The sequence below is a fragment of the Hordeum vulgare genome, chromosome 2H (assembly GCF_904849725.1).
Source record: "Hordeum vulgare subsp. vulgare chromosome 2H, MorexV3_pseudomolecules_assembly, whole genome shotgun sequence".
Lineage (NCBI taxonomy): Eukaryota > Viridiplantae > Streptophyta > Magnoliopsida > Poales > Poaceae > Hordeum > Hordeum vulgare.
In genome coordinates, this window is record NC_058519.1 from 54,687,328 (window position 1) to 54,700,546 (window position 13,219).

General features: G+C 42.2%; 1 protein-coding gene across 1 annotated transcript; it reads left to right on the top strand.

Moving 5' to 3' along the window:
• The first annotated feature begins 6,198 nt into the window (after positions 1 to 6,198).
• LOC123424878 (UDP-N-acetylglucosamine--dolichyl-phosphate N-acetylglucosaminephosphotransferase) lies at positions 6,199 to 11,113 on the top strand. Its single transcript, XM_045108570.1, has 11 exons — positions 6,199 to 6,710; positions 7,928 to 8,015; positions 8,106 to 8,197; positions 8,300 to 8,418; positions 8,791 to 8,906; positions 8,973 to 9,100; positions 9,183 to 9,269; positions 9,865 to 9,925; positions 10,036 to 10,076; positions 10,172 to 10,292; positions 10,682 to 11,113. Exons 1-11 carry the CDS (start codon positions 6,349 to 6,351, stop codon positions 10,739 to 10,741), a joined length of 1,275 nt encoding a protein of 424 aa, XP_044964505.1. The 5' UTR covers positions 6,199 to 6,348; the 3' UTR covers positions 10,742 to 11,113.
• The last annotated feature ends 2,106 nt before the right edge of the window (positions 11,114 to 13,219 follow it).

Sequence of the window (13,219 nt, forward strand, 5' to 3'; positions counted from 1 at the left end):
CGATCTCATCGGATGAACCACGATGTCAAGGATTCAATCAATCCCGTATACAATTCCCTTTGTCTGTCGGTATAGAACTCGCCCGAGATTCGATCGTCGGTATACCTATACCTTGTTCAATCTCGTTACCGGTAAGTCTCTTTACTCGTTCCATAGCACGTCATCGTGTGACTAACTCCTTAGTCACATTGAGCTCATGATGATGTTCTACCGAGTGGGCCCAGAGATACCTCTCCGTCACACAGAGTGACAAATCCCGATCTTGATTCGTACCAACCCAACAGACACTTTCAGAGGCACCCGTAGTGCACCTTTATAGTCACCCAGTTACGTTGTGACGTTTGATACACCCAAAGCACTCCTACGGTATCCAGGAGTTGCACAATCTCACGGTCGAAGGAAAAGACACTTGACATTAGAAAAGCTTCAGCATACGAACAATACGATCTTAGTGCTATGCTTAGGATTGGGTCTTGTCCATCAAATCATTCTCCTAATGATGTGATCCCGTTATCAATGACATCTAATGCCCATGACCAGGAAACCATGATCATCTATTGACTAACGAGCTAGCCAACTAGAGGCTTGCTAGGGACACATTGTGATCTATTTATTCACACATGTATTACTGTTTCCTGTTAATACAATTATAACACGAACAATAGACGATTATCATGAACAAGGAAATATGATAATAACCATTTTATTATTGCCTCTAGGGCATATTTCCAACACTACTAGACCGTATGCCCTTTTGGAAGGACCTGCGACAGCACGAAATGTAAGGTGACATGCAGACAAGACTCGATCTACGGTCGACTTAGGAGGTTTAATATTTTCCTGCAAGGGTTAGTACCACCCACACTTGTTAAAGGAATTATCCCAAGGTTACTACCATCACACCCCGACATGCTTTCACCGACCACTCTCGTCCCACGAGATGTCATCCCATGGTATCATTTCCACCATGACACACCTTACTCCAAGGTTGTCCAGAACAACATAGCATACGAGGCATGAGGCAGTACCCACTCACCACTTGCCTTCCACATACATAACAACAAAAATATCCATCACATGCTCTTATGCGAGGTATGATCTCATGCAAGAGTTTTATCAACATAATCTAAAATCACACAATAGATGCACCACAACAAACATCACACAACTTTATGCGAATCAGAGTTCAAGATGCTTGCCTTTGGAGTTGAGGAGGTTGGCGTGCATCCCAAAATTCTGGAAGTGAGACTCCTCTTTCAAACATCCTATTTTGAAAATATTTAAATTAACACCCAAATTCAAACAGCGCACAAAAGTTGTTTGAATATTTTTGAAATAAATTTGTAAATAAACTAGAGGAAATTTTAGAGAAGTAGGAAAAAGAATCAATTGATTTGGAGTTGTGGTTAAAAAGTTATGAGGAGTCAAACTTTCTGGTCAAATCTGTTTTTAAAATCTATTATAAAAGAAAACGTTTCGGTAACGAATACGCTTTCTAGAAACTAAAAATGTATTCAGTGGAAGGCGCTTACCTACGGGGGAGGCGCAACAGCAGGGCAACACCATCAGGGAGTGCGGTGAGTGACCGACAGGTGGGCCCCACATGTCGGGTTCGTCTCCCACCTCACACGTGCTTTAGGACAAGGAACAACGACGATTGTGGCGAGGCTCGCCGGCGCTATGGGGAATCCCTCGCGGTGTTTGGCATACCAACGAGCTCAGGGGAAAGAGCCGCATCCCATGGAGGTGGTGGGGGTCGCCGGACGGCTTAGCATGGAGCAGGGCTCCAGCAATGGCGGTGACAGATCGAACGGGAAGGGGCCCTTGCCTACCGTGGTTCCTAGACGAAAAATGGCATCGCGGTGGGTTCTAGAGGCCGCGGAGAGGCTAGCCGAAGCTATTGCGGTTCAAAGGAGGCTCTGGACTACCGGAATCGACCGGAGCTGCCCATGGAAGTGGCAACACTGCGCGGCACAGGCCAGGGCGACCAACGGTCGGGGACACGCGGCGTATCGGAGCCCTGGGAGCTAGCCAAGGGGCACTGCCAGAAGGACACATGCTCGACATAATGCCCCTTCTCTCCAGCTACCTCCAACGCTTCTTAAACTCCCTAGAGATAGGTTAGGGGGTTGGGCATACCTACTAGACATACTGACTAGGGCAGTGGGGCAATTCCACAATGAACATCAAAGTTCATGCCAATCTGGCCATGCACCCTAGGTGCTTGATGAAATGCCAGAGACTCCTAAAGAATTTCTATGCTAACCAAAATCTCCAGATCCCACTCTCTTTAGGTGTTAGTCAAAGTGGTAGGGTTAGTTTGTGAGAAGGAAAATATTGTTAGTACAACTTTTGGAGAAAAACTTTTCTGGACAGAATCTTGGGGACATTAAAACATGGACTAAAAGTATCCCAATGGTTGTCATATCATGAACTTAAGGGTTTGGTAGGGTGAAATACTAGTATTAAAAATCTCAAGACAAATGGAGAAAAATAAATCATGGTTGTAGTACAAAGTACCAAACTGGACCAGAACAGAAAAAAAGTTGTTTTGCTAAATTTTCCAAAGCACCAAGTTGGGTTTTTGCATAAAAGTGAATCCCATGCATCACTATACATCCCCAAATTTTTGTAGAATTTTGAAAGGTTATTTCTAGGGGTTGTAGTTCAAAACACCAAACTGGGCCAGAATAGAAAAAGAGTTAATAAGCTCAAATTTTCCAAAACACTTGGATATGTTTTTGCATAAATTGGTTCAGGGATATCACCTGTCACCTACAAGTTTTTGTAGAGTTTTTAGAAAAAGTTATCTAAATGTTGCATCAAAAAGTTATCTAAAAGTTATTCTTGAATAAAAGAAACTTTGGTAAAAATATAAGAAAATCTCCAATGAATTTGTCAGAAGAAAAGAAATGTTTTGATGCAAGCCCTCAGGTTCCAACAAAATTTTCAGAAACATTTACTTGGGGAAGAACTTTATATTTAGGGAAAAGGAGTGGTTCTGAAATCACTTGGAAAACCATAATTTCATATTTAAACCAACATGGTCCATTTTAAAAGAGTATCCCCATTTTATCAAATAAAGAATTTTAAAGGATCTCAAGCAAGAACTCAAGCACTAAATGGCCTTTAAAATGCCACTTGAAAATATTTTTTTTTAGAAAGAGGCTTTGAGAAGAGTCGTGAAGCAATTTATTTTAAAAGAACTTTTATCCAGGCAATATTTTATTTCATAAAAATATGATTAAATTTTTGGGGTGTGACACATACCGAGTTTTGTTTCTCGGATGACCAAAACACAAGACATCTCCCAAGAAATTGACATATACCCGACATGGATTTTCTATCAACCTTGTCTCCGACATAGTCCGAGTTGGAATAACCAACAAGATTAGAAGAAGATCCCTTGGGATACCATATGCCAAAGTTTGCTCTATGTACCAAGTATCTCACAATTCTTTTCACATCCTTTGGATGACACTCCTTGGGTGTCGTTTGATAACGGGCACACATGCACACACTTAGCATGATATCGGGACGGGAGGTAAATAGATATAGCAATAAACTGATCATTGATCAATAAACCTTTTGATCAACTGGTTTGTCCTCCTTGGTGAGGTCCACATTTCCACTAGTTGGAATAGGAGTTTTCATACCTTTGCACTCTTGCATGTTGAACTTCTTGATTGAGTACTTGGTGTACTTGGTTTGAGAGATAAACGTGCCTTCTTTCGTTTGTTTGATTTGCAAACCAAGAAAGAATTTCAGCTCACACATCGTGGACATCTCATACTTCTCGAACATCAACCTTCCAAACTTTTCACTAAAACATGGGTTAGTAGAACCAAAGATAATATCATCCACATAAAGTTGGCATACAAATAATTCACCATTAAATATTTTAGTGAATAAGGTTGCATCAATTTTTCCGATCTCAAAACCCTTTTCAATAAGAAACTTCGTTAGGCATTTGTACCAAGCTCGAGGGACTTGTTTAAGTCCATATAGAGCTTTACAAAGTTTATAAACATGATTAGGTTTCTTAGGGTTCACAAAGCCGGGAGGTTGTTTGACATAAAATTCCTCTTCAATTTCACCATTTAGAAAAGAACTTTTGACATTCATTTGGTAAAGAGTAATATCATGGTGATTTGCATAAGCAGGAAGAATACGAATGGCTTCAATTCTAGCAACGGGGGCATAGGTCTCACCGTAGTCCATACCTTTGACTTGCATATAACCTTGAGCTACGAGACGTGCCTTGTTGCGTACCACTTGGCCATCTTCATCTTGATTGTTCCAAAACACCCAGTTTGTACCAATGATGTTGTGCTCATCCTTGGTCTTCTCCACAAGTGTCCACACTTCATTTCTCTCAAAGCTGTGTTGCTCTTCATGCATGGCAGTCACCCAATCCGGGTCTTAAAGTGCTTCTTCACCTTCATAGGCTCAATGATAGAGATAAATGAGCAATGCTCACAAAAGTTAGCTAAACGAGTTTTAGAGCGAGTGAGTCTCCCGATTTGTATGCCATTGAAGATTTGATCTACGATTGATTCTTGTTCACTCGTGCTCGAACTCGTGACAACTTCTTCTTGTTGGATGGTGGAGCTTCCTCATCATCATCTTCTTCTTCGTTGTCCTTGATGGTGTCATCTCCTTGAGGTGGTGGTGAAGAAGGTTGAGGAGGATCATCACGATGCACTTCTTCCTCCTCTTCATAATGTCGTGTACCACTTGTGGATGCCTCCATATTGTTTTTTGGTTCGCCTTGATACGAACTAGGATCTTCCACTTGTGTTGATGAAGTAATTACCTTCACCTCCTTGGGACGAATCTTGCCGATGGACAGGTCTTGAATGGCTTCTGGATGTTCCTTATCTCCTGCATTATATGACAATTGTTCGACTTGCGAACCATTAGGTTCATCAAACTTCACAGCTACCGTCTCTTCAACTTTTCGAGTGAAGTTGGTGTAGACACGATAAGTGTGAGAGTTTGAACCGTAACCAAGTAGGAAACCTTCATGAGATTTAGGAGCAAATTTAGAATGATGATGCTTATCAAGAATGTAGCACTTTGAGTCGGATACCCGAAAGTATCCAACTTGGTGTTTGTTACCGATGAGTAGCTCGTATGTCGTTTTACCGAGAAGCTTGTGTAGGTAGAGTCGGTTTGTGGCATGAAAAGTTGTTTCCACGGCTTCTGCCCAAAAGTGTCTTAGCGTCTTGTATTCGTCGATCATCATTATAGCCATCTCTATGAAAGTCCGGTTCTTCCTCTCAACAACTTCATTCTGTTGAGGTGTGTATGCTGCCGAGAACTCATGTGAGTTACCCTCTTTGTCAAGAAAAGTATCCACATTTGTGTTCTTGAACTCCGATTTGTTGTCGCTCCAAACTTTCTTGATCTTCACTTCGAACTGATTTTGGCCTTTCTGAACGAAGTTCTTGAAGATCTTTTGTACCTGCGACTTGTCATCAAGAAATAACACCCAACAATTACTAGACCAAAATAATTTCCACCGAGGCTCTTGTAAGCATTGGGACCAAGGGGATCCATGTGAAGCAGCTCGAGTGGCGTTCTAGTAGCCATGATGTTTTTTACGGGATGACTTCCATCTACTTGTTTTCCTGCTTGATAAGCGTTACAAAGTCTATCTTTGTCAAAGATAACATCTTTAACACCCAAAATACGATCACCTTTGATAAACGTGTCAAGATTACGCATATCAACATGTCCTAGCCTTCTATGCCATGTTATGATTATCTTGACGAAAGACTTGGCAATATATAGATCACCTCTATGAAAACCGGTAAAGATCATGTTATGATTGTCTTGACGAAAGACTTGGCAATCAACTTTCGTAAATATCACATTAAAACCAAAGTCTGCTAGTCTAGATATAGAAAAAAGATTATAGCAAAGGGATTCAACAAACATGACATTTTGAATATAAACTATCATGAGATATAGTACAGTTCACTGGCTGATTTGTAGTATTTTTTTACTTTTCTAGATTGTGCGCCAAATTTTGAAATGGATAGATACATCCGGTTGAGCGATTTTTAAAATAATTTGCGAGTATCTTCCAAACAAAACAAAGCTCCAATTCCAGGCACGACGATTCCACGGAAGCCTCTCCAGTGCCCGCCGAACACGTGACAACAGCCAATGAGACCCCTCCACGTCACCGCGGGGCCACAACTATAAACCTTCCCGTGCTCCCGACCCCATCGCCGGCGAGGGCGAGCAGACACCACGCCGCCGCCGCCGGCGCACGCACCCCGACCTCCCTGACAGCTACCCGCCCGCTGCCCACTTCACCTAACTCCAAGCCCTCCTCCCATGGACGTCCGCCGCAGGCCCGGAGCGGCGGCAGCCGATAGGCCGACGAAGTCGCGGCCGGCTGCTGCTGCCGCCGCTGCGCCGGCCGCGGCGCCGGGAGACCTGGTGCTCCGGCCGCCGAACCTTCGCGTGGTCCTCGCGGCGATGGCTCTCTTCCTCGCGCCCTTCTCGTACCTGGCGTTCGTGCACTACCCCCTGGATGCCGATCTGCGGCGATCCATCCTAATCTGCGGGGCCATTAGCCTCGGCGGCTTCTTCGTCGTGCTCCGCCTCATCCCGGTCGCCGCCCGCTACCTCCTCCGCCGCGGGATGTTCGGCAAGGACATCAACAAGAAGGGCTTGCCCATGGGAGAGATCACAGTGTGAGTCACGGGTACAATTTTGATAACTTGCAGTCTGCTCTGTGCTTTTATAGATAGATAGGGAGAGAGGCGGGGAATTTGTTGCGTTGGCAGCTGCTGCAATTCACGGTGGAAACTATGGAGTACAAGAAGCGATTTCAGCTCAGCTGAAATCCATGCATTTGGTACTAGTAGACATCAATACTTCATAGTTTCATAGGCTAAACTAACTGTTTTCTTACAGCTCGAAACTAGAGGTCATATTGGGACAGCTGATAGTAGCTGAGAGGAATTTCCTCGAGTGATGGATATTTGCATTCGTTGGTGGGTGTTGACTCTGTTTGACAGATTGTCCAGTTTGGGGGTTAAGTTAAGCAGTAAATTATTTCTATTTCCACATAATATTTATGTTCTTTGACTTTTATATGTTGCCAAGGAATGCCGTGCTTAAGTATTTCGGCCTACGGATAGAATTCGTGCACCATTCCATCCCCTTGGGTTAAGTGTGAACCAAAATGATCTTGGAACTTAGAGTAGTCTTTCTTACTGGTCAAAGTTCTTGCATACCTCTGAAGAACATATACATCAAAGAAAGGACACCAACCATGTGTTATTTAAGGAGCTTTCTTGAATGTGCATTTTTGAATGCTTTCTTTGGGCTGTATGATACTGATTTTTTTTTTTAACCGGGCAACCCCCTTTCCATTACTCACATAACGGAAATACATTGTCCAAAATCCAAAAGGGAAACCAGAAAAGGGGTGCGAGTTCAAAGCATTCTTGGGAAACCTACACATAGGCACTCGTCATCGAGCAACCTACCGTAGGGCGAAAACCCAAGAACACCTATACTACGCACAAAACCACCCAAACAAGTTTAGGAATCTCCAGAAAAACAACACAGGTCATCGCCTGAATCCACTCCACGCAGGGAGGCAAACTAACAACTGAACATCTCACCAGCACCTAAGACAACCAGAATAAGCTACGCCCACCAGCACCAAATAACCATGCAGTGCATGTATATACATGTACAAAGTCGGCAAGAGAAACTGAAACATAGCATTATTTTTGAGAAGTGTGCACAACTCATATTTGTACATTGAAGGAGCAATTTAAAAACAAAAATCAAAAGTACCCATTGCACGCCTTTCATATGAATTTGCTACACGATCTGGCTTAATATAAAGCTGCGAGTTGACATTCTTTATTGTCTAAACATTTTACTTGTTTTGCAGGCCTGAGTCACTAGGCATTGTTGTTGGGATTGTCTACTTGGTCATTGCTATTCTATTTCAACATTTCAACTTCACAGCGGATTCCATTGTATGTTTATGACTAGAAGTTGTCGTTTTTGGAATTCACAAAATATATGTTATGCCCTGAGTTTCATTTCGCCCCTTTTTCTTTTTGCAGTGGCTTGTTGAATATAATGCAGCATTAGCATCAGTCTGCTTTATGATCCTTCTTGGATTTATTGATGATGTTCTTGATATTCCATGGAGAGTGTATGTTTTTTTCAGAGTGTCCTTCAGTTTATTTCAATAGTGCAATTGCTATTACTTTCTTGATTCTGATAAATTGTTTTTGGAATGAACTACATTGAACAGGAAACTGCTGCTGCCTACGATTGCAGCACTCCCTCTGCTTATGGCATATGCTGGTGGTACTTCCATCATCATTCCAAAGCCTCTAGCATCCTATGTCGGAGTAGAAGTTCTGGAGTTAGGTATGTTTACAAACCCAAAATAAGTGAATTTTGACACAGTAAATATTGAGTGATTCCAAATATTGGTGTGATGGAAGCACTTATGCCTTTTGATTTCATCACTTGTTAGAGTGACCAAGTCCATCTTGTACATTGCTTCTTTCAAAATGCCTTTTGAAATCTCTCAGCAGATATACCATATGTAACCTCAACTGTTGAAATGAATGAACTGAGAGATCCATGTGTGCCAGTACTGCTGAGATGCATTTCTTTCGGTTTTACTTATTTGCCTTTTGAACGCAATTTCTGCTATTGACCAAATTCTGTGTGGACCGAGATGCACACACTAGATAATAGAATACCAACACCAACCTTGTTTTCTTTGGTATGCAGGTTGGATGTACAAGCTCTTCATGCTTTTGTTAGCAGTTTTTTGTACAAATTCAATCAACATTCATGCTGGGCTGAATGGTCTTGAAGTTGGGCAGACAGTTGTCATATCTGCTGCGGTATGAAGTACATGGCTCTTGAATTTTGAGTACCATTCGTCAACTGATGGTTATATCATTTTCCAGGTTTTGATACATAATGTAATGCGCATAGGATCTTCTAAAGACCTTGAAACTCAGCAAGCTCATGCATTCTCTATTTATCTTGTCCTGCCTTTCCTGACCACTTCATTGGCTTTGCTGGGTTTTAACTGGTAAGGACCTTGAGAGGCATGTTACCTTGTTTTAAATAGAAGATGTTGATATTTTTACATGCATCATTTGGTAACTTGTCAGGTATCCTTCATCTGTTTTTGTTGGTGATACATACACCTATTTTGCTGGGATGACTTTAGCTGTGGTGGGTATTTTGGGGCATTTCAGGTAAACATCCTCAGTTATCTCCCACAAGTTTCACTGTTATTTATTTCAGCTTATTCTTTATTTGGCTGTTTGTGGTATGTAATTCTATGCAATTAGCTGTCTGCTTTCTGTTGTCAAGTATTCCTGTCATCCTTGTTCTGGTGCCTGACTGCCTGCACAGAAAAGCCCCCCCCCCCCTTCGTTTTGCATTTTTATTTATTTGAATGTACCATATATTAGTAAAACGAGTAGAAAAATCCACAGGGAACTTTTAGGGTGGGGCAGGAGAGTTATGCAAGTATTTGGCTGCATTCTGAGAGGACAATAGTTAGTAGAGTTTTGGTAGGATTCAACATCCAGGCTTTAAACAGTTTATATGTTGCCTGTTGACCCCTGGTGTCCATATCTTTGGCAATATATCTTGATATCCTAACAGTTTATCGTGGAAAACCATCTTGGCTATGAACCGAAACTTTTCTCGTGCCATCTAATACTTTTTGTGGGCACTTGTGTGATATTTATCCTTCATAGTAGTATATGCTAGTTCTCCATATAATTTGCTCTGCCCATTATTGATTAATAATTGCAGCTGATAAAAACTATTTTCTGTTTGCAGTGAGACATTATTGCTGTTCTTTTTACCCCAGGTTCTTAATTTCTTGTGCTCAGTACCACAGGTTCGGAGAAACTGATTTCCATATTTACCTCCTCATTGGTACATTTAAACTTTTTAGTTGATTAGGTATATGGTTTGCTTACGCTTTAGATTTGTGCCTATTGTCTACAGCTCTTCCACTTTGTTCCTTGCCCAAGACATAGGTTGCCAAGGTACTGATTTATTTCTTTTGGTACAAACCTGTCACTTGAACTTATCATAATATAGTTTGAACTTGTAATAAATTTCTATACTGTGCTTGCTGTAGGTTTGATACTCAAACAGGACTGCTGACAGGTACCAAAGATGGTAACCTTGTTAACATATTCCTTAGGTTGTTTGGGAAATGCTCAGAGAAGTCCCTTTGCATAAGGCTTCTTATATTTCAGGTAAATTTGAAATGCATTCTTGCTGCAAACTTCATTTTTTTTTAATTCTTCAGTGGATTGCAAACACACTCAATATTTTTCTAGTAGCAGTAAAAACTTAAGAAAGAACGAGGCCAAGCAGTGATTCAACCAGAACACAGCATAACCATTGAACCGTTATTGCCACCTCAACCAGTCCAAATTAGCTCACATGTCTATTAACTACTCCCTCTGTAAACTAATATAGGACGTTTTAGAGACTTGACACAAGTCTCTGAAGCGTCCTATATTAGTTTACGGAAGAAGTACTTACTACCTATGGTGTTTGGTGTCACCGCCGGCATTCTATTGGTGCGTATTTTGATCTGAGTTAGTAAGTAGCTAACTACTTGTGTTTTCATGTGTGGCAGGCTGTGTCATGCCTATTCTGCTTTTGGCTGAGATACATGCTTACTGGATGGTACAAATGAATGATCACCCGAAACAGAACATCCCGTCGGTTTCCATGATACAGTCGAAATCTATTTGCATCTGATGGCTGATGCTCTGTCAGAATACCCGTATACTAGCAGCAACCCTGAAAAAGGGGTCTAATTCCAACAGGAGTAACTGACCCAAGATACTATTCAGAATATTGCATGCTGTGTTGCCCCCCCCCCCCCCCCCTCTCATCTAGTTCGTCTGTAGCCTTCGATTTTGTTCCACCTTTCTTCGTGTGCTAACTACAGAAGGTTTTGTTTCGAGGTTTTGCCTTTTTCGTGCCAGTGATCATAGAGAAGTGATATATCTGTAACCATGTACAATGACTTGTATGGAAGTTCGCTTGCATTAGTTGTGTGAAAGCTTATGTGAGAGGATGATCATTGAGTTCTTGTTGTCAGCTAAGAGAAAATGTCCACTGGAGACCAAGTTAGGATGGAAACAGGTGAACATCAAGTGAAAAATATGTTTCAAAGGTTCTAAATTTCTGGAAAAAAATTACAGTATGCTGGAGAGGTGATGTTCTACAGACATGCAAAATTTCAAGTTCAAAATCAGGTTTATCTTGGAGATATGAAAAAAGTTCAAAAATAAACAGTGACAAAAGGCACAACATCACTATGCACACACATTTTTTTTTCTTACTCTCAAAGGAACATGGGTTTGAATATCAGATTCCACATGTTTATATAACCGGTTTTGCTGTATTTATCGAACACCGCCACTTTGATCAGTTGATTTTGCTCGAGGGGATTGGTTGAGAAAGAGCAGCGAAGCCTTGAGCCTCAGTCAGGGCACAGGGAGGCCGGGACAGAGGCAGGGTTTGTCGCAGTCGGTTAAATGGAGCTCGAGACAGGGACGTTGTGACATCCTCGACGGAGACGACGTGTGGTTGGAGGAAGAAAACAATATCTGACCGCTTGTCCTCGATCCAACAGCTCAGAGCCGTTCATCCTAAATTGCCTGATTTGCACAAAAAAAAGGAAAAAATAAGATAGATACAACTGATGAATACATGCTCCCTTGTATAATTATATCGCGTCTCTAATATAGTACTCCCTCCGTTTCAAAATATAAGACTTTTTAGAGATTACACTAGGAGACTACATACGAAGCAAAATGAGTGAATCTACATTCTAAATATGTCTATGTACATCCGTATTTAGTTCATAGTGCAATATCTAAAATGTCTTATATTTAGGAACGGAGGGAGTAACACATTTCTGTGAGAAAGTGTTTATTGTAACCTGGTTTCCAGTTCTTGTCAGCTATGAAGTGGAAATTACTAGCCTAGGTCCACAATGTATGTATAGTCTACATTTTTTCCACGAACTTCATACATATAGTCCACATCTTTCATTTATATATACGAAATTGTTTACTTCCGAACGTTCTGTAGTTTGCATCAAATCCGAACGAGCGATAAGTTGCCTCCTCACTCCAACGCGCTCTATCTTCGTGTGGTCTGCTTTCTTTTTCCTCAAAAAAAGAAGAAGCCATGAGACTGCATACGTTACCCTCTTGATAACAGATACTCCCTCCGTTCTTAAATATAAGTTTTTTTTAGAGATTTCAGTAGAGGACTACATACGGAGCAAAATGAGTGAATCTAAACTCTAAAGTATGTCTATATACATCTGTATATAGTCCCTCTACTGTAACCTTCTAAAAGACTTATACTCCCTCCGTTCCTAAATATAAGTCTTTTAACATATTTCACTAGGAGTCTACATACGAAACAAAATGAGTGAATCTATATTCTAAAGTATGTCTATATACATTCGTATGTAGTTCACTAATGAAACCTCTTTAAAGACTTATATTTAGGAACAGAGGGAGTATTTAGGAACGGAGGGAGTATAACTAAGGTTGATTGCAATGCAGAGTATCATGCATATGATACTACTCCCTCTGTTCCGAAATCTCAATCATTTTAAGACCAGGTGAAAACGAGTGAAATTACGAAACTACCCCCAATTTTAATACTTGTCGCTTGGATCATCTTCCTCCTCCGCTAGGCTCCTCCATCGCTCCTCCACCGTCCGTCGCAGCTCCCTCACCCCCCACCGCAGCTCCGGCCTCCGCCGCCCGCCGCAGCTCCCTCAACCCCCCTCCACAGCTCCGGCCTCCATCAGGTTCCTCCGTCGTCCGCCGCAGCTCCCTCACCCCCCTCCACAGCTCCGGCCTTCGCCAGCCTCCCCCGCCGTCCGCCGCAGCTCCCTCAGCCCCCTCCGCAGCTCCGGCATACATCTTCGACGGCCACAACTCCCTCCCTGGCCACCTTCCTCGTCTCCAATCGCCAGGCCCGTCCCCGTCGGCCACATCTCCTGGCCGTATGCCTTCCTCCTCTCCAATCGAGAGGTCCAGGTTCGACCCCGTTGGCCTCTTCTCGAATTGATCCTCTGCTCCACCGCTCCGCTCCTCTCGACCCTGTGCTCCGCTCCGTCGCGTCAACACACTCCGTCGCC

Bases quoted from the DNA above. Each gene is read 5' to 3' on its own strand.
- LOC123424878 (XM_045108570.1), top strand. From the start codon at position 6,349: ATGGACGTCCGCCGCAGGCCCGGAGCGGCGGCAGCCGATAGGCCGACG. The intron at 8,419-8,790 runs GTATGTTTACAA...TTTGGTATGCAG, and splicing joins AGTAGAAGTTCTGGAGTTAG to GTTGGATGTACAAGCTCTTC. The intron at 8,907-8,972 runs GTATGAAGTACA...ATCATTTTCCAG, and splicing joins CAGTTGTCATATCTGCTGCG to GTTTTGATACATAATGTAAT.